Source organism: Eptesicus fuscus, chromosome 5, assembly GCF_027574615.1.
Source record: "Eptesicus fuscus isolate TK198812 chromosome 5, DD_ASM_mEF_20220401, whole genome shotgun sequence".
Taxonomy (NCBI): domain Eukaryota; kingdom Metazoa; phylum Chordata; class Mammalia; order Chiroptera; family Vespertilionidae; genus Eptesicus; species Eptesicus fuscus.
Window position 1 is genome coordinate 71729487 of NC_072477.1, and position 27673 is coordinate 71757159.

The 27673-nt window shown below is 37.7% G+C and overlaps 1 protein-coding gene across 1 annotated transcript in view; it reads left to right on the forward strand.

Moving 5' to 3' along the window:
* AQR (aquarius intron-binding spliceosomal factor) overlaps positions 1-25605 on the forward strand; it is a 98006-nt gene extending 72401 nt beyond the window's left edge. The window contains exons 25-35 of the mRNA XM_008142970.3: positions 2791-2926; positions 4685-4894; positions 5980-6117; positions 8750-8821; positions 9870-10057; positions 10649-10820; positions 12993-13163; positions 16771-16856; positions 21353-21527; positions 24033-24146; positions 25164-25605. Of these exons, the coding sequence (XP_008141192.2) occupies positions 2791-2926; positions 4685-4894; positions 5980-6117; positions 8750-8821; positions 9870-10057; positions 10649-10820; positions 12993-13163; positions 16771-16856; positions 21353-21527; positions 24033-24146; positions 25164-25535 (1834 nt within the window). The 3' untranslated portion in view covers positions 25536-25605. The remainder of the gene's footprint in view (positions 1-2790; positions 2927-4684; positions 4895-5979; positions 6118-8749; positions 8822-9869; positions 10058-10648; positions 10821-12992; positions 13164-16770; positions 16857-21352; positions 21528-24032; positions 24147-25163) is intronic.
* The last annotated feature ends 2068 nt before the right edge of the window (positions 25606-27673 follow it).

Below are 27673 nucleotides of genomic sequence, written 5' to 3' on the forward strand. Positions count from 1 at the left end.
AGCCTGGTCGCCCTACACAGCCTGCCTGTTCGGTCGTCCCTCTGGTCGTGACAGCCCCTGGCTCTTTATATATATGGATTGCATATTGTAGAGTGAGTAAAATTTTACCACTCAAATTTCTTTTGCTGTTAGTATTTTATTTTTTTTCTTCAAAGTTGCTTTATAATACCTCATTCATTTGTATTTAAATCCATTTTTAAAGCATAGTTTTAGACAGAAGGCATAATTAACAGCTGCACATATTTAATACAGCCTTTGGGTATGAACATGACCTTTGACTGAATTGATCATAGACATCAAAAGAGCTAAAAGAGTATTAAATTATTATGTTGCATCTACTTTGAATTCTTGTTTTACAGAGCTTACCAAACATTTGTTAGCTTCTAAAAAGTCAGAGAGGGGAAAATAAGTCAGAGAGCAAAGAACAACACACATTAAGTTATTTGAGGCTTTGATTATTAATTTTAAACCAGCCAATGATATTTCTCTGAATTCTTCCCATGAGTATTTCCTCATATTAAACCTAACTTACTAGAGGGCTAGAGTCTAAAATCAAATACCCCCAAACTCAGTGAACATACAGGTACTGATGGAATGCTAAATATTATACTTATAATTGTATTGCAGTGGAATTTATAGTTTTTAACCCTTTGCACTCGCTTGCTTTTTTCTCGATTCCTTTATTCTACTTGGGATTTAATTTTTTAAATACCCCAGATTTTACAAAGTGCGGCAGTAGAATAAAAAACTGGAGTTTCTTTTCATACAAACTTATTTATTTGGATTTTTTTATATTTCAAATTATTGATACATTCAATACAACTCGACATATGAGCTGCTACCAATGCTAACCGTGTCGAGTCACACTCGACATCCGAGTGCAAAAGGTTAAAGAATATTATAATAGAGCAGAAGTAGGATTTTAAAAATGGTTTTAGGTACTACTGAATTTTTAGACAGAAAAATACTTTTGCTTTCTGATACACAAACCAAGCCCCAGGTCTTGTTAAGTGTGTGCTTGATCGATTGGGCATATTCTTTCATTTCTCTCCCTTTGTTGTAACTAAAAAGAAAAATGGTGAATATTGTTTCATAATAAAAGTGATAGCATTTTTCATAAAGAAAATGTTAAATCTAATGAGACAGTACACATAATTTTGCTAATCCAAAATAAGTGTTTGATAGTCTTTTTTTCAATAATCAGCTATAATTTTGCTAATTAATTATAATTTTATACATTGCCTTTTAAAATGAATAGTTTTGAATAATAGTTTTAGATTTACAGAGCAATTGAACAAATATCACATAGGATTCTATTATATACTAGAGGCCCAGTGCATGATTGAATCATGCACATGTAGGGTCCCCTACACGCTTTCGCTTTCGATCACGGGGGAGCTGGGTGCCTGTCCACTGGTGCACCAGGCCTTTCAGAAGCCTCCGCCCCGCCGGAGGCTTCTGAAAGGGGCGGAGGCTTCTGAAAGGCCTGGTGCACCAGCGGACAGGCACCCAGCTCCCTCACTTTTGATGGTCCACGGTGGGACGTGAGCTCGCTGCCCCAGAGGCCCCTTCTGTGCCGCAGCACAGCCATGGCGCAGACGCTGAGCTCGAGCCACCGCTGGCGACGCGAGCTCAGCGTCCCGCCGGCCCAATCGGCCACCCCGGCCACCCCGAGTCCTGCCCCCTGCGCCTCCTGGCCAATCGTGGGCATAGCGAAGGTACGGTCAATTTGCATATTTGTCTATTATTAGGTAGGATTGCTTTTTAAATTTAACATTATATTACAAGATTTGGCATTTTATTACAAACTCTTTATAAGCATTCCAATTTTTTTTCTTCTCATTACCAAAGTGTTCATTGTAGGAAACATTTTAAACTATAGATAAGCACATAGAAAAAAATTACCTGCTATGATGTTGATACCTTCTAAGTTGGAAAATTCTTAAAAACATAGACCATGTCTTATCCCTTTTGTATTCTTGATCATCGCTTTCTGCCTCAGAGGTCAACTGAACTCTGGAGCAGCCAGGAACATGACTTCTTCCTTTGTCAAATCTTTAAACATGAGAACTTCAGTGTTTAAAAACTGTTTTGATCTTTTTTATTAGTGAAAGGTCATGGGGGCATTTTGTTACAGTGGAAAGAGTATGTATATAGCCTTTGGAATGCAATTCTGGTGCCACTACTTTTTTTTTTCTTAACTATCTCTTTCCAAATTTTATATATACTGTCCAAATTTTAGGTTTCTACACATTCAGCAAATGTCTGTGAACCTACTAGGTTCGGGTACCAAACCACATGCTGGGATGACAGAATGAATAATACATTACCTTTCAAAGCCTTTAGAACAAATCTACATTTGTGATGGTATGAAACGGTGCTATTCAAAGCAGTCAGTGGGTAAACTGGATGTGCTTGGTCTGATGGGATGAACTAGCACCAGAATGCACTGTACTGTTTGCTTCTTTGGGAAGAACTTGTTATGGGGGAAAAAACTGATAGCTGAACTTAAATGGTGTATTTAGTGATGTCTTTGATTTTTCTTCTTCACAGACCACTAACACATTTGTAGGTATGCACTGATCCATAGGGTGTACTTTAAGTAACTTTGGTGTAAAATGATCCAAGAACTACTATTTATAGTAAAATATAAAGTATGTTTTCTGTTTTGTTTTTCAATTTGGCCGTTTATAGTTTCTGATATGATTTTTCTGGAATATTTTGCTAACAATTTCCTTTCAAATCTCTTCATTACATAATTTTGCCTTTTTGCTTAATTGTAATTTCTAGGTATGGAAGAGTTAATTATGTCCTGGCTCGAAGAATAGAACTTTTAGAAGAAGTCAAACGATTGCAAAAAAGCCTAGGGGTTCCAGGGGATGCTTCATATACTTGTGAAACAGCAGGCTATTTCTTCTTATATCAGGTAGGAAGTTAAGAGTTTTAAAATCATACTTCACTTGTGTGGTCTTCAGTTGGAAACTGAAATGGGTTTTGAGATCTTTTTTGAAAGCTTCCCCCCCACACCCCAAGGAGTAGATTGAAATACATGCTATTGCCATAGCAATATTGTGAATGTTAAATGTTTGTTTTCCCTGTAATCTTCAATTTTCTTTGCAAACTTTGCTTGATGACCCTTTCAATGAAAGGCCAATGTTGGTACTTTAAAATTTTTTCTTTCTTCCTTTTTGCTATTGAAAAAGTTTCTAGTTATTCTCTTTTTTTTTTTTTTTCATTAGTATAAATAACTAAATATCCCAGCTACCAAATGGTAACAAAGTGCAGTTTTGTAACTTACTTTTACTATGAATATTAATCAATAAAGAAAAACATAATCTTTTAAATTTCCAGAAATAAATTATGTTTTAGAATTAATTTTAAATAAACAGGAGTTTAAGTTAAAAATTCTTTTGACTTCAATTTAGTGGGGTGATCTTTTGCTTTTCAAGGTTAGTTCTTTGGGTATGAAGACAATGAGAAACAAAGGGAAAGAAAATGAATACAAATGAACTTCAATAGCCAGTTGGTTTCCTAGTAATTTTAAATGGAATAAAGCCTAATCAAATAATGAAGACTTTGTATAACTTTGTTCTCTTTATACTAATGTTATTTGTATATTTTAGGTATAAATTGTAACAATGAAATTTTAAAATGTATATGAAAGAATGGGTTTGTGCTCATTATAAGTGTATACACAAACCACGTGAACCCATTTAAAATGAACATATTTCATGTTTTCTTATGAAACAGGAGAGAGATGCATCCCCCTCAAAGTAGTCTGCATTAGACTCAGACTGTGTAGACGTTTGAAAAACGGAGTAAAGATCATGCTTAAATGCATATTTGGCACAAAATAAAAATCACTAGGCTATCAGTCAAAACTACGTGTTTTTTAATTTAATTTTTAAAAAATTTTCAACATGTAAGAATCACATGAGGAAAGTTGTTTGAGAGGAAATTCTCAAGCTCTGTCCCCAGAGAGTCTCTTTCAATATAGGGTGGCATCTAGGGATGTACATTGTTATTTAGCTTCTCAGATATTCTCTTAAGGACCACACTTTGAGAAAAACTGGGATTGTAACGGAAAAAGACCTGGGAGAAGCACAGAGATTGAGATGAATTAAGTAGGAACTTTGTGGTAGAGGCATAGTTAACATTATACCAGGATATAATTGAACTCTATCACAAAAGTCATAGAATGTGCTTTCAAATGTGTACTCAGCTTAACCAGAAGTTCTTTATAAATGTACTAAAGAGAATTGGAAAAATTATAAAGGTCAGGGAGAAGAGTTAAGTGTCAAATTGATTTAAAAACTGCTAAAGCTGAACTTACCGTATGGAGAGAAACTGAGATAAAAAAAAAATAAAGAATTTCATGAAGCCTTTTGTATAAATGGAGAATCTGAAATGTTTGAGGTAAAGTCTCATGAGATGACCCTGAAGTTTTTTCCCCTTTCTACATTTTTGATGAAAGAACCTTTTTTCTATAATCTTAAAGGTAAAGTTACTTTTATAAAAGAAGGGCAGTCTAGTCCATCAGTGACTTTGGTAAAAAATAGTTATTTTGGGTTAAAGATTGCTTTTCTTACCTTTTACCTAGCAGACCTTATTTTTACAAAATTTCTCTTTTATCATTTAAGACATAATTAGCTGGCAAATTTAACCTCAAGTCCTTTTTTTAAAGGTAATGTCTCGCTGGGAAGAATATATCAGCAAAGTGAAAAATAAAGGTAACACATCGCCAGATGTCACGGAAGTCTCCACTTTCTTCCCTTTTCATGAATACTTTGCAAATGCTCCTCAACCCATTTTTAAAGGTCGGTCTTATGAAGAAGACATGGAAATTGCTGAAGGATGTTTCAGGCATATTAAGAAAATCTTTACTCAGCTTGAGGTAAGGATTCTCAAGTTCTTCTAACTTTCCTTTAAAGGTTTTAAGTTTAGTTGTTGGTTTGTGTGTTTTTTATGTAAAGTAAATGAAATATTCAAATCTGACAAACCAGATTATTACTTTTAAGTGAGCTTATTGCAAATATTTATAGTTCTAGTTTAAGAAATAAGTAAAATTTAATATGAATTGAATGCCCATTAGTCTGGCTTTTCTGGTGTCAAAATCTTGATATTTGAGAAAGGGATGAGCAATGAGGAGATTGAGCAGTGGTTCTTTGAGTTGGAATTTGAGACTGCCACATGGGCATTCTTAGTTCTTCATGCCTCTTCAGTAGGCAAGTGAGGTTGCTGCTTAGCCAGGATGGTTGATCCTGATTAGTTAGGTGAAATAAGAATCACCACTATACAAAGGATAGGTTTGGAGAAGAATGTGTCTGGAACCCAGGGACCCCCTTCATTGCTTTTCTGCTCCTCTGTCACCTGTGTACTCCGTCCACTGCATTAAATTCACCTTTGTTATGAATACTTGAAATAGTTTCAGTTTCCTGGAGGGACCTTGAGTAATATAAATATAGTGATAATTTACCATTTATTCAGTATTCTTGGGGTTTTTTGTTTGTTTGTTTTTTAATCCCCACTCGAGGGTATGCTTAGAGAGAGGAAGGGGAAGAGAGAGAAAGAAACAAAGAAAAGAAACATATGCTTAGAGAGAGGAAGGGGAAGAGAGAGAAAAACCTCTATTGGTTGCCTCCTGTAAGCGCCCAACCAGGGATCGAACCCACACCCCTTTGGTGTATATGACAATGCTTCAAACAACTGAGCTACCCAGCCAAGACTAGTATTCTTGTTGATAATGCAAATGTTTTACCTTTTACAAAAACACAGTCCAAATTGTAGCTTGACTATCAGCTATTATTTGAATTCAATTAGTACCTAATATGAAAAGAATTATGCTTTAGGCCTAGTTTATGATATGTTTAAATTCTTAGGAATTAAGTCTGATTAACTGGATTGTATGGATGTTTGCATAAGCTATTTTTATTTTCCTAAAATAGTCTCTCACTGTCCCTCCTCCCCCCACTTCTGTAGGAATTCAGGGCCTCTGAACTGCTTCGAAGTGGACTGGACAGATCTAAATACCTTTTGGTGAAAGAAGCCAAAATCATTGCCATGACCTGTACTCATGCTGCCTTAAAACGACATGATTTAGTCAAGTTAGGTTTCAAGGTAAAGACTTGTATTTTAGTTTCTTAATTCATCATTTGTTTAGCTGTTAGTTTGTTTTGTTTTTAATGTAGGCCATATCCCTTGGAGATTGGCCTACCGCTTTTAGAAGTTTGCATTTATAATAACTTAAAAATGTCTCTAAAAAGTGATACATTCCTATGTTTATATGATTAGTGAACTCTAAATATAATTTTTCTAAATCAGTAATGTATCCATTAAATAATATTATAACCATATAATTATCTAACCAAATTTTAATACTTATTAAGGTAGATTAATATATTTTCACTATGTGAAAAATATCTGAACAGAACTGAAAGCTATAAAGATAACGTTTGGTGATGTTTTCCACCTATTAAATAAACATCTATATGCTTGCATTGTTCATGCTTTAAGCACACATTCAGTCCCAGTTATTTGTTCATTCAATAAAGAAAACGCCTTCCATGTGAGGACATGGAATATTCTTATTTAGACTATAAGGATGAGATATTAAATTACTTAATCACATGATAAAGACCAGAGAGCTAAAGGGCATGGTATAGCTTGTGACTCAGTTGAAATGGAATGTAATAATTGAGCAAACAAATTTGAATTTGCAGACTGTGACTTTGCTAGTGATGTAGATTTTATTTCAATGCACATCATTTAACTTCCCTGCAACTGATTTATCTGTGCTTGTTTAAAATATGGTTTCTGTACTAGTTTGAATTCAGAATTTGCAAAGTATTTGTTGTTGATGAATAACTGACAAATTTTTTAGTGTTATGCGTTCACTGAAAGATAGGTGTTAAGTAAATTGAAGGTGATAGAATTGTTGTTATCTCGGATGAAAGGTTTCTCAGCTGCAAGTAGGACAATAATGTATTAAAAGGTAGTGTGAAGTTACTTTTTTGAAAATTATTAGTGAGACTTTTTCACCTAAATATTTTATTCTTGGGGCTGACATAAAATACACTTTGAGTTTTATATTAAGTCATATCAGTTCAATAACAAGGGGAGATAATGCAGTTGTAATTAGCATGTTATGCTTGCATGCAACTTTCCACATGCATATTCTAAAACACATTACTTGTAGCTTATCACATTTTCATTATTCATTTCTATACTTACATTGTGCTACACACCTAAAGATTGTTAGCATGAGTGCTGATAGTATCTGTTAGATTTTTTATGTTTTTATTTTAAAGTTTTATTTTTATCCAATTTATACATGTGTATCTGGTTTAAGATCTTAAGAACCTTATAGATCTGCTTAAAATTTTAAAAAAGCAGTCCCCTATTCCTTGATCCTCCCCAATTATCCAGTCTTTCAACTCTTTTAGGTTTTCCTTTGTTGTTTTAATCTATATCAATAAAGAATTTTAGATTTCCATGGTAGACCTTGTCTTTTGATTTTGTGCTGTCTCCAAGGAGACATGTATGCACATTCCCAGTATAGTTATGTCACAATTTTGCTTTGTGATTAAAATCTCCTTTTTAAAAAACAGAATCTATAATGAAACCCGTTTTAGATTGGGAGGTCAGAGGAGGCCTAGAGACATTGGGGTTTAGCCTGATACTTTCAGAATGAGAAAGAGCCAAGCAGACAAAGTGAAGAGAGGATAGCATGAAGAGGACTAGAGGCAGGAATGGTTTTGCCATTTCTGAGAAGATGAACTAGGTCAACATGGTTGAAGCATAATAATGAGGAGAAAGGTGACATATAAAGTACGAGAGGAAGGCAATGCCCTAAGTTAATTCATCTCTTGTACGCCACATTATAATGGATTTTTTTCCTAAGACAATGAAATGATACCAGGGAGGTGAAGTGATTTGATGACTGCTTTATCAGTGATGTAGGTGGTATAAGACAGGAGGGGGTAAAGAGATTGCTTGCAGTAGTCAGAGTAGTGGCTTAGACTAGAGTGAAAGTGGTAGTAGAAGTGGAGAAAAATGAATAGGTTCAAGAGGGAGTTCTTCAAGGTAAAATTGACATACTTTGGTGATATATTGAATGCCAGGGGCTGAATCAGGAGATTGTTGAGTGCTGGTTAGGATTCATAAGGAAAAAAACTCACCCTAAAATACTACCTATGGTAAGAGTACCAGTGGATGAGAATTACAAATTAGTTGTTACAGAATAGTCATGGGGACATAAAGTACAGCATAGGAAATATGGTCAATAATATTGTAATAACTATGTATGGTGCCAGTTGGGTACTGGAACTGTCAAGGGGAAAATATATCATTGGCTAGCCACTATGCTGTACACCTAAAACTGCTACAAAATAATATTGAATGTAAATTTTTAAAAAAGAATTTAAAAAGAAGTACCAATGAAAGTGACCTCGTATATAATCATAAATTGATTTGCTTATGTAGAACTTAAAGAACTGAATTGATATTGTAGTCCAAGAAATGATATACAGGATCTCCTCAAGGTAGAGTTTTATATTTAGGGGGCTTCCCTGAGGTTCAAGACAACTTGGAGAGGCAGAGGCATAGTGATAAATAAGATTGTGAACTTTCTGTGTGAATGATTTATTACTTTTATCTGAAATTATTTAGTTGTTTTGCATGGTTGTGGTTATGATGGTATGTGTGGCTTTCAGGCTGCCTTGCTGACAGACTTTCCTTCTCCCTTTCTCAGTATGACAACATTTTAATGGAGGAGGCTGCTCAGATCCTAGAGATAGAAACGTTTATACCTCTTCTTCTACAGGTAAGATACTGAGATCTGAGACACAGAAATTTGCAGGGGCAGCATCAGAAAGCTAGATAATTTTAGGGTGCTAATTGCCATAGTTAGGTATTTTCTTTAACATCATTATGTTTGATATGCTATTTTAAGCCTGGAAACTTCCTTTAAAATATTCACTGGTTATTTAGTAGTTTGTATTGTTTCTTGGAGTACTATTTAAAAATTCATAGTCTATGTCTACTTTTTGAAAAAATGAAGTAATTTTAATAAAGAAAATTGCATTTTTATGGTGTTTGGAGGAAAGATAGGCTTTTTTTTCTTTTCTTTCGTTGAAGTTGTTTTTAGAATTCTTTTTTGTTTATTGGGTGCAGTGCTTTTCTTTATTTTATGCCTAAATCTTTCGAGCTAAATGATGATGTTTAAGTATGTTTCTTATTGTACAATATTCTTTACAATGAAAGCATTAAAAACAAAATGTGGAATTCTAATTTAAGAATCATGATTGCTCTAACTTATAGATAAATTGGGTTCCAAAAATAGTTTTTTGTGAGCCAAGTTATTTGGGAGTTGAAATGTATTTTATCAGGGTATGTTTCAAGAATAAGGAGACACATAGAGGAGGGAAGTGAAATAGTTGCATAGGAAATTAAAGAAAGGGTAATTTTTACTGCATTGGGGATTCAGAACTGGCTCTCGGCATAATTGTGATACAAGGGTTTATGTTGACCTGTATGGGCATCTGTTTCCTTCTGTGTACTCTTTGTCTAGTTCTGACCTGTACCTCCCAGAACTCTTTGGATTACCCCAAATGTTAAAATAGGGTAATTCCATGCTTGCCTTCTCAATCCTCCATCCTTCCTCACACGCCATCAGCCAGATGCAGTGGCACCTATACTTGATTCACAAGTCATTCTATGAATGTGCCAGAGTCCTCTCTGTGGAGCAGATGAATATAAAGATTTAGTAAGCTAATGAAGCCATTTAGCAAGAATTTGTGCAATAAGTAGGAGACTAGCAGGATAATCTGTCAATTAGAATATTTTGCCATTTCCTCACTTGTCATTTCTAGAATCCTCAGGATGGTTTTAGCCGACTGAAACGATGGATTATGATTGGTGATCATCACCAGTTACCTCCGGTCATTAAGAACATGGCCTTTCAGAAGTATTCCAACATGGAGCAGTCTCTCTTCACTCGCTTCGTCCGGATTGGAGTTCCTACTGTGGACCTCGATGCCCAAGGGAGAGCCCGAGCAAGGTAGGGGGTTATTCTAGTTTAAGGGTGCCAGCTCGGTAGTCTGGGTATTTGATGGCACCTTCTGTATACACTCTCAGCACTCCCTGCTGTCCAGGAACTGGCCCTCTCAGTATCTGAACACACCTTTATTGCCTTGGCATGGGGTGTGAATTTTTTCCACTGTCCTTCTCCTTTTTTTATGCCCCCCAAAGATAATGCAGTTAATATCATTTTGAAATATAAAGCAAAAAGTTAACAAGAGGAGAACACACCAATTTTTGCTTCATAAAGTGTACAGGCCCTATCTCATAGTTACCTCAAAATTTTCCTGAATTTATGGACTTTTCCCTGCTCTTTGATTTGAGTGCAGATAGCATGGCCTCGGAGAGCACTTTGGAGCTGTCACTTCTGTACTGTCGTCTGCCCTCTGATTTGGTTAGTTGAAGTAGGGAGGCAAAGGATGAAAAAGCATTACTGCTAGAGAGAGGAGCACAAAGTGGGGAGGATGAGAATTAAGAGGAAGAACACAGTTCCTTAGAAACACCCTATCTATGATAAAAGGGATTTTACCTTGCTAATATTTCCTGTTTGGGGGGCTTTGTCTTTGGAAAGCTTGTGCAACCTGTACAACTGGCGATACAAGAAACTAGGCAACTTACCCCATGTGCAGCTCTTGCCGGAGTTTAGCACAGCAAATGCTGGCTTGCTGTATGACTTCCAGCTCATCAATGTTGAAGATTTTCAGGGAGTGGGAGAGTCTGAGCCTAATCCTTACTTTTATCAGGTAAGAAAAAAACATAAGACTTTTAAGTTTATTTTGCATTTGGCAGGTGGAACTACTACCTAAATCAGTGAGTGATACGAGCCATGTGGCTAGTCATTAAATAAAGGAAAGTTAGATCCCCTCCTCACAGCACAAAAAATTTAATTTCAAATGGATTAAAGATACATACACAAAGGGAACTATTAGAAAACTTTCTAGAAAGAAGAAAATATTGATGAATATATAATGTTGGGGTGAGAAAGAGCTTATTAAGCTTGTTACCAGACACAAAAATCATAAAGAAAAATACTGGTTTGAGAAAAAAAATTTTCAACATTTAAAAAAACAACAGGTTGAAATCTGAATTTATATAGAACTCTTATAAATAGTTTTTGCTTTTTTTAAAAAAATCAGCTCCCCAACAGAAAAATGCAATAAGGATAAGAATATGCAATTCTCACACACTCACAAATATAGATTTATAGCAAGTACAAATCGCTGGCACATATTTTCACCTCTGATACTATTTGTTGGTGTAGGTTTGGGGAAATTCGATACTCATGCAGTGCTAGTAGGAAAGTAATTTGGTAGGCAGATTGTCAGTATGTATTCAAAGCACAATGTTCTCACTTCTCGTAATTCTTCCTAAAAAAAATTAGATGAATTTACAAAGGATTTATATGCTAAAATGTTTATTTTATCTTTTACTACAAATTATTTTGGAAATTAGAAATAACCTAAATATCTTATCAGTAGGGATTAATTATATTGTTACCGATTCCATATAATGAAATACTGAATTGCCACTAAGAATGACAACATTAGCCCTAGCCGGTTTGGCTCAGTGGATAGAGCGTCGGTCTGCAGGCTGAAGGGTCCCAGGTTCGATTCCGGTCAAGGGCATATGCAACGGTTGCAGGCTCGATCCCCAGTGGGGGCGTGCAGGAGGCAGCCAGTCAATGATTCTCATCATTGATGTTTCCATCTCTCCCTCTCCCTTCCTCTCTGAAATTAATAAAACATATTAAAAAATAAAAAAAGAATGACAACATTATAACCTGGTTTGCTGACAGGAAAAATGTTTATGCTGCATTAAATGGAAAAAAAAATCAAGTTGTAAGTATATCTGTAGTGTTCCATTTTATTTATAAAAAGGAACAGAAAAACAAATATATAGAAATATATATTGGTAATCGGTACAAAAAGGCCTGGCAGCATTTACACCAAAAGATTTCTTTTCCCTATATTAGAGCTGATGCTTAAATAAATGTAGTTTGCTGTTGATAAGATTTACACAGTCATGCAGCTCCTTTTCCCTGCTGTCTTCCAAAGAACCAGAAGATTTGAGAGATAAGCTGTGCGAGTGTCACAGAATATAAATGGCTTTTTTGAAGGTCTTCCTGTAATTTTCCTGTTGCCTTGACACGAAATGCAGCTTCTTGTCTTTCTTTTTTGATTTATATGTTGTACTTCTTTCTCCTTTTGCTTTCTTCCCTCATCTCCTACTCCTCCCATCAGTCTCTCCTGACCTGCACTAAGCTGCCTGTGTGTGCTTCCTGACTTTCAGGCTCAGGGGAGCTCCTTTCCTCCAACTTTGACCACTCCCTAAAGTCAGCCAGACTGACTAATATGAGGCCACAGCCTCTTCCCACGTAAAGTAGAGGTGGCAGCCATCATAAGAGAACAAACACAAAACACAAAAATACTGTGAAGTCTGAAGAAGGAAAAGCATGGTGTAAAAATTGAAGGTTGACTACAGTACTGCTAGATGTATGTGTTATTAGACTGAATCTTACACTGGCTTCTAAGCCAGTTGCCTCACCCCTTTATGTTAATGTTTCTTTCCATAGCCATTGTTCCAGTACCCTGCAGCAGAAAATTATCGGTCTGCATTGTGATTGTTGTGGTCCCAAAAATATTAAGTCTTTAAGTTGGTAACTTTTATTTTATGATGTTTATTACAAATATATTGCAAATGTCAAAGGGTAATACTTAAAATATTCTACATTTATTTGTCAGTGTTACTCTAGGGTAATGTTACTCATCAGTTTCATGTAAGGTGTTCACTTGTCCAAATTATTAACTCTTCACCGCTTGAAGTGTGATAAATGTGCTAGTTGTGCCAGTTGGTTAACTATATAAAATTGAAAGAAAAGACAATAAATGCACAATCTGATTCTGTTTGCCTTGCAGAATCTTGGAGAGGCAGAATATGTAGTGGCACTCTTTATGTACATGTGTTTACTTGGTTACCCTGCTGACAAGATCAGTATTCTAACAACTTATAATGGGCAAAAGCATCTTATTCGTGACATTATCAATAGACGATGTGGGAACAATCCATTGATTGGAAGACCAAATAAGGTAATTTTATGAATATAATACATATATTCTCTTATTTATGATATTGGTAAGATGGAAATATTTGTATTTATTATGAGTTCTTTATGTTGTCCCACTTCGTCTCTTTGCTATCTCCTTTTAAGATATGTGAGAAAATGCTGTCATAGGAACTATAAGTAATTCTCTGACAAACCTATCTGTCAGTGTTGTTGGTTTGCTTTGAACTTCTGTCTTAACTACCACACTGAAAATTTTTATAGATAGTAATCAGAAATAAATGTTTATAACATTTTTGTTGGCAAAATGATGGATAATAAAATTAGATTACTTAGGTATTATTAGAGTAGAGATGGGAATTGTATCACTTTTTGTTTTGTTTGCAAAAGTATAATTTGTTCTGTCTCTTTTTGTGTGTATATAGGGGAGTTTTTTTTCTTGAAGATTAAGAATTGTGAAGTGCCTCCAGACCTAAGATTTTTTTTTTGTAAAGGTTTTTTTTTTGTTATGTGTAACATAGGCACAATTACTTAAAGTTAATAAATTTTACATAAGGAATTTCACATGTTGTGATTCCTTCCACTGCCTTAGTTCCTCCTGAGTTTGAGTCTTAATCCCTTTTAAAAATAATTCTTGCTCAATCCATAGTTATCACATCAGTTAGTCTTATATAACAGGAACATTGGATGATCATGTGATCACATCAAACTGTCTGGTCACTAGCAACCCAGAAGGATTAGCTAGACAGAACATCTGCAAGACTCCAGAGATCTCAGACAGCTGTTGGAAAATCTCTGATGGCTATTACAAAAATCACATATAACTTGTGTTTTATTTATATTGGACAAAGCTGATCTAGGCAACAAAAATAAGTAAGGGCTCATAAAATGTTCCCAATAGGCCAAATGCTAGCAATGTAGCAGAAAGAAAACCTTGTTTTGTGGTCATGTCCACAGCAAATGAGATGTGGGGGAGTAAGATCAAATAAATAAATAAATATGCTTGATTTTGTCAATAAAATGTTGAAAATTGGAAAGAACAACCAAATACATTAGTAATGATGAGGTTAGGACTTTGGTTGTGAATATGGCTGTATAAAAGCTCTTTCGCCTTTTCTTGGAAATAATCCAAAAGTAAGAGGAAAATGGGGAGAAGACAAACTCCATTTTTAGTGAGATAACACAGAAAGGGGTGACTAAAATCATGAAGGAAATAGGGGAAGAAGGGAATTTAGGGGACTGATCTTGAAAGTGCCTGCAAGTGTGCACTTCATGAAGGTGAGTGGCATACTCTGAAGTATAAGAGCCACATCCCTGTTTCTGAACAGTAGATTCAGAAATTGGGGTGAGCAGACCCCTTCCTGGTCCCAGATTGGTTCAAAGAAACCTCTAGGTGAGCTGTATGTGCCATAGCTTTATTTGCAAATAGACTGTCTCTATAGTAGCAGAAGAAAAGAGAACCTATTGTGAAAAAAACCATCCAGCCTTTAGAACACAGTCCTGCTCACCCCACCCTAATCACTTGCATAGTAAGTGGGTAAGGAAATCCACTTACTTAGTGGTAAAATAGTGGGGAAGAGGAGACTAGCACAAGCTCAATTTATACAGGAAAAAAATCAGGTAAAGAGCATCAAAACATACTAATTGACAAGATATATGTTCCAGAAAAAAACATGTTGGCCTGGAACAGATGAAATTTTGAATACACATTTAGCTTTGAATTTTAAAGTACTTTAATGAAGTAACGATATCTGAGAGGGAGGGCTACAAAGTAGAGAATTAAAGAACTCTGCAAGAGACAAAATATGAAATGGAAGAAAATAAAACAAAATTATAGAAATGAAGATAAAATTGAAAGGACTATGGTGAGGAATAGACACTCCATAAGGGGTATAGACAGTGAAAATTGAGAAGCTAATAACTTTGAGATGCAGAAAGTTTAGAAATAGAAGAAACTCAATATCTGAGTTCTTTTATTTATAAATAACAGAAAAACTTAATTCAAATAATAAAGACAGTTACTCCCTCCCTTAGCAAGATGAAAGTAGCATGGCTCCAGGTTAGAGGGACTTGGTGATGTAGTCAGAGACCAAGTTTCATCTCATCCTCCTGCCAGCCCTTCTCATTTGAGATAAGCTCTCCACATGGTCAGGATGGCAACAGAATTTCCTAATATAACACCCACACACAAGAGCAAAGCACTTTAATTCAGAATATATGAACTTCTGTAAAAGTCACTGTTAAACGAAGACAACCCAATACTAAATTGGCAAATATATTGAACAGATATTTCACACAAGAAGACATATGAATGGCAAATAAGCATGTGAAACAGTGTGTACCATCATTTGTTGTCAGGGAAATACAAATTGAAACTATAGTGGTATACCACTATGCACCCTGTAGAATGCTAAAATTATAAAGATTAACATATACAAAGTATTGGCAAGGATGTGGAGTGACTGGAATTCTGGAACTGGAATGTTGCTAATGAATGTGTAAAGTGGTACTGCAACTTTAGAAACAGTTTGACAGTTTCTTATAAAGTTACACACGCACCTTCTACCACACAGCTCAGCAATTTCACTCTGAGCTTTTATCCAACAGCAGTGAAAACATGGCACAAAAATATTTATATAAGAATGTTCATTGCAGTTTTATTCAAAATAGCCCAAAACTAGAGGCAATGCAAATGACATGAACATGTGAGTAGATAAACAGATTGTGGTATGTGCATTCAGTAGAATAGTAATGAGGTAAAAAAGTATGAACTTTAATGTATACAACACATGGATGAATCTCAGAAACATATGCTGAGTGAAATAACTTAAAAAAAAAAGTACATAGTGTATGATTCCATTTTTATGGAATTCTTGAACTGGTTAAAACAAAATCTGTAGTGACAGAAAACAGCTCAGTGGTTGCCTGGAGTGGGGAATACAGATTTGACAAAAAGGGGCCTGAGGTCTTGGAAAATTTGGTTGTGGTAGTGGTTTAAGGGAATATACTGTATATTGTCAGGATGTATCAAATTGCACACTTGAGTGCATTTTACTGTATGTCAGTTATACCTCTGTGAAGCTGACTTCAAAAGAAATGTTAACTTCCAAAGGTAGGACCATGATTGTAATTTTTACAGGATAAGCATTTAAACTTTTTGTTGAATTAATGAAAAAGATAAATGCTTGGGTGCCAATATTAGACTGAAACCTCCCTGAATTTCCTTACTTGTACATGTATTTTCAAGCTGAACAATAAGTACTATGAAGATTATTTGTTTATTTTTTGATAGAGGAATGCTATAGAAGTAGGAATGTGTTAAATGATAAGTAAGCAAACTAAGTTATATTGCTGGGCATCAAACCAGGATACCACATAATGAGCTAAACACAGTGCCTGCTTTCATGGAATTGAGTAGTTTAGTAGGGGAAGACTGTGAATTCCACAGATGTTATTCAGCTCAGCAGAGGTAAAGATGAGTAACATAGGGACATAGCCATCTGGTTACCGTGGTTTATTTCAAATAGTTCATGTTCATTAATTCGTCTTTTGAATGCCAAGTATATAGTCATGTTTATTTTGGATTGATTATTTTAAGTATGCCGTACTTACCATTTTTTTTTTCTTTCTAGGTGACAACTGTTGACAGATTTCAAGGTCAACAGAATGATTATATTCTCCTTTCTCTAGTACGAACCAGGGCAGTGGGCCATCTCAGGTGCGTGAGGAAAAACTGTCATCATGTCTTTGAACTTTACTATCTGTGTCAGTTTTAAACTTCTGTGGCTAAGTAGTTTGACTTTTTTTAAATTTAAAGTATAATTAATTGTTATGGCAGCTTTTGGTGCTGTATGTTGGAGTGTAAGAATGGATCTGTCAGAAATTAAAAGAAGTAAAGTGGTACAAGCGTCTCTTCAGAATGACTTTTTCATTGCACAGGATCTCTGGTGTTTCCACACAGTCTCTCAGCTTCAGTGTTAGAGAATAAAGGAACCATTTGTTCTCTCAGGATTAAGAATTGTCAAAACAAACAATAATCTATTTTTGTCACTTATTGTGATGTACTTATGCACTAGAGATTTATGGGAATAATGTCTTCTGATTACAAAGTAGCTGTTTAGTTTTATATAAACCTTCATTTCATATGACTTAATAGCAAAACTATATGGAGAGTTCATTTTAATATTTTATTTGGTGGATATAAAAAGAAAATTCTGCAAGCTCTCATAGTGTAATCAGTAAGTCAAGCTCTGTTTGGAGCTTAGCTCAGTGCTCAGGTTCCATTCGACTGATAACTTTATGTAAGAGTAAGCAAAGATAGAATGTTTCAAGAAATTGTTTGAAGACTGTAGTGTTCTAAAATACAGTTTATTTTTGTTTATTTATTTGTCAAGCAAGTATTTGGAGACTGGCTTTTCTAAAAAGCAGTTCCTTTGCCGCAATGAGAGTTAGAGCTAGCTGCTGTCTGAATGGGGCATCATTACGATTTATATAATTAAATTTCGCAAAAACTCACAGTGTGAGTGCATGAGTGCTGCTTCCTCCCCTCCCCACCTTTTTTCTTACTCTGTAATGCTTTGTCTTTTCCAGATTCCCATGACTTTAGCTCTCTGCTATTTTTTGCCTGACTTTTCTGGAAGATTAAAAAAAAAAAATAGATGATGATGGTAAAATACTTATCATAAATGAAAGGTTAAAAAAGAGCCTGGTTTTGGTATTGTCTAATATCAAGATTTTCTAAGCAAAAATACCATTATCCATGTAATCAATCTTCTTTGTATTTGCCAAAATTTGCTCTTGAACATCCAATTTCTTCTTCGGGGTTACTGGTGATGGTTCAGGTGTTGTTAGATTATACAGGGGAAATGTTCATTTAAGTATTATTTATGCTTCCAATTACGTAAATTTCTTAGGTATCTTAGCTAGAATTTTACCAAACCTTTTTTGGATATTTTGGTTCACAGAGATAATCTTTCATATCTTTTTCTAATATTTTGTTTTTTAAGTTTCAAGAGATCAAGGAAACCTACTTCCTTCTTATTTCTCTTTTAAATAATAGCTTTATTGAGATATAGTTCATACATTGTACAATTTACATATTTTAAGTGTACAAGCCTATAATTTTTAGCATATTAATGGGGTTATGCAGCTATCTTCACCATCAGTTAAGGTCATTTTCATCACTCCAACAAGAAACCCTGTACTTACCAGCAGTCACTCCCTTCTCTCCCCAGAGCCTTGGCGACCACTATTCTCCTTTCTGTCCTAGATTTACCTATTCTAGGCACTTGGTTTAAATGGAATCGCTTGGCATAATGTGTTCAAGGTTCATTCCTGTTGTACCATGTATGAATACCTCATTCCTTTTTATTGTCAAATAACATTCCATTGTATAGATATACTAGCTTTCCCGTTGCAGGAAAAATCCTGCAATAGGATTTCCTGCTGCACTCTACCCCGCCTCCGTTCCTCCCTTGTCCCCCGCCTCACCTTCTCCTCCAGCCCACCCGCGTTTCCCTTCGCCCCCGGCCCCGCCTCCGCTCCGCCTTTATCACCCGCCTCACCTTCTCCTCCAGCCCGCCCTCTTTCGCTTCGCCCCCGGCCCCGCCTCCGCTCCGCCTTTATCACCCGCCTCACCTTCTCCTCCAGCCCGTCCTCGTTTCGCTTCGCCCCCGGCCCCGCCTCCGCTCCGCCTTTATCACCCGCCTCACCTTCTCCTCCAGCCCGCCCGCCTTTCCCTTTGCCCCCGGCCCTGCCTCCGCCCCGCCCTTGTCACCCGCCCCGCCTTCTCCTCCAGCCCGCCCGCGTTTCCCTTCGCCCCCGGCCCCGCCTCCGCTCCCCCCCCCCCCCCCCGGCTTGCTTGCTTCTTCGAAGCTTTACTCCCTTCTGCAGCTGTTGGCTTCTTTGGACGGTGTCTTGATATGCAAATTAGCCGCCATCTTTGTTGGGGCAATTTGCATACTCATCCTGATTGGTTGGTGGGCGTGGCTTGGCTGGTGGGCGTGGCTTAGGTGTAGCGAAGGTGCGGTCAATTTGCATATTTGTCTATTATTAGATTAGATCACATTTCATTTATCATTTATCAGTTGATGGATATTTGGGGTTTTTCCACTTGTGTCCATTATGAATAATGCTGCTATGAACACTCATGTACCAGTTTTTGTGTGGACATGTTTTTCTTTCTCTTGGGTGTAATTATTACTAAGTCATGTGTAACTCTGTGTTTAACCCTTTCTGTTTCCCAGTGCCTGTCATATTGCCTTTGCCCACATCTTTTTCACCAGGGTAGACTGGATGGTATAGGAGCCAGATTATTCTGCTTTAGTTCCAGAAACCTGTCTTAGGGACACTGTGGGCCTGTTCAGAAGCCAGAGTAGTGAGACATTTCTAGTCCCTTTCCCAACATTTGTTGTTCTTGTCCCCACCTGATTTCAATACCCCAGGTACCAATAGAAATGCTGGGGACCTGCTCAGTGCAAAGCAGTGAGACTGTCACTTCCTGTGTTGTCCTCATAAGGGTCTGTCAGAACGACGGCCTGTTGTTGAACAATGTTCCTGCCCAGTCGTGTTCTGGGACTGAAAGCAGGTGGTGATCTCATTGCCCTGAGTTCAAGATATAGCTTCAGGGAACCCTGTCTGCTCACTTACTCTTCTGACTGGTAGTGTGCCATGCTCATAGTGTTCGGTCACTCATTACAAATCCTTTCAAGTCAGTCTATTACTTGGCAATGTGCTGGGTTCTGGGTCTGTAGAAATAATTCTAATATTTGTGATCTCTACCCTCTTGGAGCTTAGAGTCCATTTGGGAAGACATTGAGCATATCCTTAGAAAGGTGCCCGTGCTTGCATCTGCAGAGGATCTTAATGTAACCCTCCTCCTGCGCAGGGAGATCAGGCTTGCGAAGCCGCTTTGCTGCACTGCAGCCCTGAGGACTGGAGAGCACAGTTCCTCCAAGGGACCAGGTCAGGGTTGCTGCAGCCCTGGATCTGTGCTCTGCCTAGAGGTGGAGAGCCTTCTGGGTGTGAAGGGGAGACCAGAATGTTATGCGAAGGGATATGTTTTCTCCTCCCTAAGTGAACATCTCACAGTTTTGTGTAGTGGGGGGGGGGGATGGGAGAATCCCTGGTTATTATATTATCTTTGTAACATTTGATCTCTGTAACACCCTAATCTTACTTTCAAGGATTAGGGATAATTTTACCAGACTTTATTATTATTCATGAAAGTCTTTTTTTTTTTGTGAAATTCAAATAGCCATGTAAGAGCATCTCCAGAAAACAAACTGTCCTCTATATTTGAAACTAAAATTATCTTTTTTTACTAAAACACATACTAAAGTTAGACTTAATGTATAGCACTATTTTTATAAATTGATTTGACTCAAATAAAGTTTTAAAAGCATATATTCCCTTTAAGAGATAAAGAAAACTGATATTCATTAGATAGTCACATGTGTAGTTGTGTCATTCAATTTAGCCATTTTATTACTGTTTATGTGAACACTGAATACTTATTGTAGGCCAGGCATTGAGCCCAGGTACTAGAGTAATACATGAAAAAAGACATGGTATTATGTGGTATTTTACCATGTCATCATACTATCTGTATTATAAAAGGCCAATGGCCGGAATGCTGGAACGACCAAACGACTGGTCACCAGGAGGTGCACTGATGGGCACCGCGGTGGCGGCAGGAGGGACTCTGGGTCTCGTGTGATTTCACGCACAGCGGCAGGAGGGACTGTGGGTCCTGCGGTGGCAGCGGGAGGGACTCTGGGTCCCGCACAGTTTCGCGCACTGGGCCTCTAGTATGTTTATATTTGTAATTATTATTACAAATAAGTATAAAACGGTGGTGAAAATTACCGAGGAAGTAAAATTTCACTTTGAGGAGCATGCGAGTTTGTAGGTGAAGAAATGGAGGAAGATTGGTTCAGATTGACTTATTACTGGTGCCTGACAACTGAACTATATCATAATACCAATATAGCTTCTTGGATCTTTTTAGTCAGTGCATCAGTTATTTTGTGATTTTTTTCTCCCCCTCACCCCCAAAGAAGAAGTCAACACATAGATTAGCAATAAAGAAACCTAACTTTTTGTTGACACAGCTTAATAGGAATATTTAGTAGAATATGTGAGAAAAAGAAAAAAGCTACATAAATATGTTATTAATCTTGATGTATGTTAATTACTTTTGTTTGTTTCCCAAAGGGATGTTCGTCGCTTAGTGGTGGCCATGTCTCGAGCCAGACTTGGACTTTATATCTTCGCCAGAGTATCCCTCTTCCAAAACTGTTTTGAACTAACTCCAGCTTTCAGCCAGCTCACAGCCCGCCCACTTCATTTGCATATAATTCCAACGGAACCTTTCCCAACCTGTAGAAAGGTAGGACTTCTGCATTCTACACAGCTGTATTCTCTTATGGATGATCATATTAGGTAGGAACATCATCAGACAGATCTTCCAATTACTGATTTAAGAGTGTTGCTTGCATTAAGGAACTAAATTAGATTTTCTATATAAAAATAATATATGCCAACATTTATTGAGTACTCACCATGTATCAAGCAATTAGTTCTTTATGTACATTATTTCATCTCAGTAACAGCCCTGCTCAGTAGGTTTTCTTATTAACCCAGTTTTATGCATGAGGAAATTGAGGATTAGAGAAGTAGTTTGGCCGTGCATCTAGTAGATGAAGAATTCGGGATTTGAAAACCCAGACAGGCTGACTCCAGAGTCCATGTTCATAATCATTGTGTAGCTTTGTAAGGAGACCTTAACAGAGTAATAAATAGTTTAGCTCTTGGAGAAGCCTTAAGAAGCTTACATTCTGGGAAAATGTGGGAGGGAGCAGCACCTACACGTATACTTAACAAAAGGTTACACCCAGAGAAATACCACTCCCTCCTCATTCATCCCTGCTTCCAGTTTCCTCTCCCTCCTCCTTTCTTCCCTTTCCTCTCCCCTCCCCCCATAAAAGCAGTCTCTTTAGTTTCTGGTTTATTCTTTATATATTATCTTGGCACAAAGGAGCAGATACCTGTTTATTTTCTTTCTTACCTGAAAGTAACCATACTATATAGACTTGGGCTTTGCCTTCTTATTTAATGAAATGTCTTGGAGATCCATTGGAATTTAAACAAAGCTTTTAAATGTTTACAGTACATTTTTCTCCCTCTTAGAGACAAAAAAAGAATAAATTATGTGTATCTGTTTTATAATAATGCTAAGTACTTTCCAAAAGAGAAAAAGAAATGCTGCTATAGAGGAATTGGAGGAACCGGTGGAGAGATATGATGAGGGTGGGGTCATGTAAAGCCTTGAGTGTCAGTCTCTGAAGTTTGAACACAATCCTATAGCGCTGAGGTTTTCCATCTGTTGTGGGCTGATGATTAAGCAGAGAGATTCCTGACAAGAGGTCTGGGGCAGATCCTCTGTGTCTTGGGGGTTGAAAGGATGCCCCAGGTGCTTTGAATCCCAAGGGCTACAGCGACACACCTGGTGAAAACTCGGAGTGCAGTTCAGGCAATATGAATGAGGTGAAGTGTAGAAACTGGTGCTTTGCACAGCACCATGGATTCAGGCCTGGGGACTGAGGGCAGATAGCATTTCCCCGTGCTCTGCTCAGGAGGCTGTGGGGATGGGCAGTGAGGGCTGAGCAGCTAGCACTGCCTCCCAGAAGAGGCAGCTCCCCAGCAAAGCCACCTGAAAATAAGCAAACGGATCAGAACAAAAAACCCTCCTGTTTTGAAGGCAGTGTTGTGGTTGTAGCAGCATGGGAGCCTCTGCACACAGATGCTGTGACCATTGCAGAAAGTGACCATTATCAGAAGAACACCTGCTTACATGCGTGCCTGCCACCCTGCCGAATTCTGGGAAATGCTATTTAATGTACTGAATATTTCTAACTTTATGTGCCTTAAATAATTGGCCACTTTTATTTATTTATTTCTTGATAAAAGTTTTTTACTTTTATGGTTTTCTGAAATTTTCCAGTAAGAAAGGGGAGACTTTGTATGATTGATTATAAATAGGAAAGTTGTTCATCTTTATTCTAGTATGGTTTAGGAAGAAGTGCAAATTTTGTACTTTTTTTCTCATTTACTTTACCTGAACCAATAGAAAGCATTGCTTCTGAGATTGTGGTCAGATACTACTCCACTCTAAGCACCTCATTCTGTCTCAGACACTGAATGTACATCTCTGGGGCCAGGGCCAGGCCTCTGATTGAACATTCTCTCCCAGATGGTCCTGATAGATACACAAAGTTGACACTTTATACTACTGTTTGCCAACATTTCTGACTATATATGCATCCTTTATTAGTAAAAATTCCTTTTGAATGTTCGCCTTCATTACTGACAGCCTAGATATTGTTAGCTTCTCATTGTAAATGTTAGCTTCTTATTTTTTAGAAAAACGTAAGTAGGAAGAACAGTTTTAACATTTTATTTCTGAATCTTGAGAATTGCCTTTGGAGCATATACAGTATTAGGAACCATTACTTTAGACCAGTGGTTCTCAACCTTTCTAATGCCACGACCCTTTAATACAGTTCCTCATGTTGTGGTGACCCCCAACCATAAAATTATTTTTGTTGCTACTTCATAACTGTAATTTTGCTACTGTTATGAATCGTAATGTAAATATTTGTGTTTAGAGGACATAAAGATGTAAGTGTGCGAATACAATAAAGAAGGAAAAAGAGTGATTCAATTTAAATGTAGAAAATGTAGAGATTAGGAGGGAGCTAAGAGTCACTAGCTTTTAATACAATTTCAGGCTGGTAAGTTTATGCTTACACATTAAACAGAGAGATGGACTCCTATTGGAATGCTAGCTTTTAGTGTTTTTCACTATATTTAACTTCCTTTTTGCCTTTTCTAGAATGGGGAGAGACCATCTCATGAAGTACAGGTAATAAAGAATATGCCCCAAATGGCAAACTTTGTGTACAACATGTACATGCACCTGATACAGACCACCCATCACTATCATCAGGTGAGTTTTCTCAGCACTAACTCTTAGTTTTCTTCTTACTAAAGAATCTTATCTGTTGCAGAATATATCACTTTTTAGAAAAAATTTAAGTGTTATAATATTATATTAGTTATATTGGTAATATAGTGATTTGGCATTTTTATACTTTACAATGTGATCACCCCGCTAATTTAGGAATCATCTGTCACTGTGCAGGATTATCACAATATTATTGACTGTATTCCTTCATCTCAGAATAAATCTTTAAATACGTGATTCCTTGTAGAAAACCAACTAAACGAAAATGGGTTGTTAGTATTCATATAATATCCATACTTTCAAAACATCTTTATGTAGGTATAATTCAGCATGCAACAAAATCCACTTATTTAAAGTATACAATTTGATATTCTGACACACGTATATACCTGTGAAACCATCATCACAGTCAAGATAATGAACATATTTATTAGCCCCCAAAGTGTCCTCATGCCTCTTGGTAAGCCCTCTCATTTTTTACTAATCCCTTTCCCACCGGTTCCAGCAACCAGGCTCAGCATCTAGAGCTGCTCCAGTGTTTGGGTGGGACAGAGTCTCGTACCCTCCCCCTCCCTGCCATGGCTTTGTCCCAGGGCTTGGTTTCTTCCTGCCCCTCACAGAGCTCCTTGATCAACGTTGGCCCTTCTCGACTTGGTGTGTCGGTCAGTCCTAATCAGCCACAGTTTTTCCAGAAGTGTGACAGCAAATTCCTTTGCTAAAAAATATAATAGGTTTTCATATTATTTCCCTCTCTAGAGATGTAATATGTATTTTGATCATTTGTGATATCCGTGTTGGCATATTCAGCAAAACGTAGGCCATTGTCATCAGAGTTGTTTCATCTGTAACATGAAATGGCCAGCATTATTCTGGAGAACTCTTAAGAGTGAACAGTATCTTTTAGGAAGATAATAATGTTAATGTGAGAGCTTAACTTTATAAGCCAATTCTTTTATTTGAGTTCATTCATACTGATATTTTCCTTATTTTTTCTATTAGACTTTTTTGCAGTTACCACCTGCTATGGTAGAAGAAGGTGAGGAAGTTCAAAGTCAGGAAACAGAAATGGAAACAGAAGAAGAGGGCATGCCTACTCAGGCTGACATCCCCTGTCAAACAGATGCCAGCGTCAGTCATGAACTGTTAGCCTCTCAGCCTGAGGCCACCCCCAGTGAGACGGAGGCCACCCCCAGTCAGACTGAGACCACCCCTGGCCAGACTAAGGCCACATTTGGTCAGGCAGGGACTGGTTCCAGTCCAGAAGCCACCTCCGCTGTCTCTGAGGTCACTGCTGCTGCAGCAGGCCCCGAGGCTGTGCCCACGGAGGCTGGCACCCAGCAAGATGCCACATCTGCCCCAGAGACCAAATAGCCAATGCCAGCCTTTCTTAGGGAGGACATTTCACCTATAAAGTCAAAGTAAAGTTACTTTTTGTATTTTGTATCTGCTTCTGCCATTTCAAAGGTAATAATGTTCAGTCCTTATTTTTGTTACCTGGTAATCAGTGTTTGTTCTTGGATATATTTTTTAAATTGTATGTATATGAACAACTCCATTTCAGTTCAATCAGAAGGGCAAATAATAATTCCTTTGATATTTTTCTCATTAACTGAGTGTATCTTTAATCATACCTACATTAAAGGAATTTTCTATAGGATATATAGGACATATTTTACATTTTTAGTGAACTTCTATAAAAAAGAAAAAAGACAGTGCACTGGAAATAATCATAAATGCCCCTAAGCAAGTGTTGAAATTGGGGAGGAAATAGTTCTATCATAGTATCAGATGCTCAACTTGTTTTGTTTTATTTTTAACCTTTCTTCCTTGATGTAAAGGCATTAACAACCATAGCATACAGGTTTCTCAAATCCATCAAAGAGGTTACATGTATTTGCTTCCCGAAAATTTGTTAACAGATCAGAATCACCTAGAGTGTCTGTTTCTTTTTGGGGCCATTCCCAACCTAATGAATGAAAATCTCAGGTGAGGGCCCAGGAATGTGTCCTAGAGCAGGTGCTCCGGATGTTTGAGTTGCTGGCAGAGTGGCATCAGATAAGGCTGGGGAGGCTGAGCCAGGTTTGCCATTTAGCTAAGCAAGAATGTGGCAACTCTATGTGGGCAAGAAGGAAGGCCCGGAGTCTGGACAGTGAGAGCAGCGTGCTGAGCCCCTGTGTGCAGGATGGAGCTCACAGGGCACGCCGAGGTTCTGCGTTTCCTGCCCGGCTTAGTTCTCTTGGTAGATAACCAGCCACAAAGAGACCTTAAGGTAAAATGTGCTCCAGTTCTGGGAGAGGAAAGAGATGCGGAATTTGCTACTTGAGTGTGGTTTGCAATCAGCAGCATCAGTGTCTATTGAAGGCGTGTTAGAAACGCAGGCATTAGGGTCTACCCTAGACCTATTAAATTTGAATCCTCATTTCCACAAAGTCCCCAGGTGATTCATAAGTACTTTGTAGTTTGAGAAGCACTGTACTGAGATGACTGTGCTGTCCTCACATGAATGAGAGGTAGAAGGATGATCTCGAAGGTAGAATTACCTGAGAGTGACTCAAATTTCCTGACAAGGACTTCTGCTTATAAGGTCCCTTGCATGGGTGGCCAGAAAAAGTGAATATTTGTATATGTGGAGGGAGAAATTGTCCACTAGTTCTCTCCCACATTTTGACATCTGCTAGAGTGGCTAAAGGAGGAATTTCTCCCAAAGTATCTCCTCTACTACATGTACTTCAGCCTTGACCATGTCCAAAGAACCTTTGATGAAATAAGAACTGCACACAGCCATTGAAATGCTTCTGATTCTCCATCTTGAAGAAATGATCACTTCATTAAGAAATTAGACCCAGGAAGTCAGGCCAGGGAAGGGTATTTTTGAGTGACTAGTGTTTGCTCAGCTCTATCAGGTGGTGGCAGATGTGATTCACTCTCACCTTACAAGTGTCTCATGCCTCAGAATTCTTGTGTAAATGTGGGTGAGGGAGGGAAATGGAAGTGGTGGCTGATGAGGGGTGTGAAATGATGAGGAAACTGCTCTAGGAAGGTAGGTTGTCTGCTGTCCGGTAAGGATTGAGCCAGGTAGCCAGTTACATGTTGTCTCCGAGTGTAAGAATTCGAAAGCAGGTGTTTCAGGCATCTGTGTGAGGTCTAGCACCCGCAGAATTACTTTCATTGTAAACATATAGTATCAGGTGAATATATAGTATCAGGCTAAGCAAGAGGGAAGGAGCTTTATGCTATTACTAGAGGCCCGGTGCCCAAATTCGTGCATGGGTGGGGTCCGATTGGGGCCAATTGGGCTGGACCGACCCGGGGCAGGGGCTGTGGGTGGTTGGTGGGCCAATCACGGGTGGGGGGGGGCACGATTGGGGTGGGGCCGGCTGGGGGAGGGGCCGCAGGTGGTTGGCCGGCCCCACCCCCTGGTCAAACTCCAGTTGAACTCCCAGTTGGTCATACTCTCGGTTGAGGGGACAATTTGCATATTAGCCTTTTATTATATAGGACTAGTGACC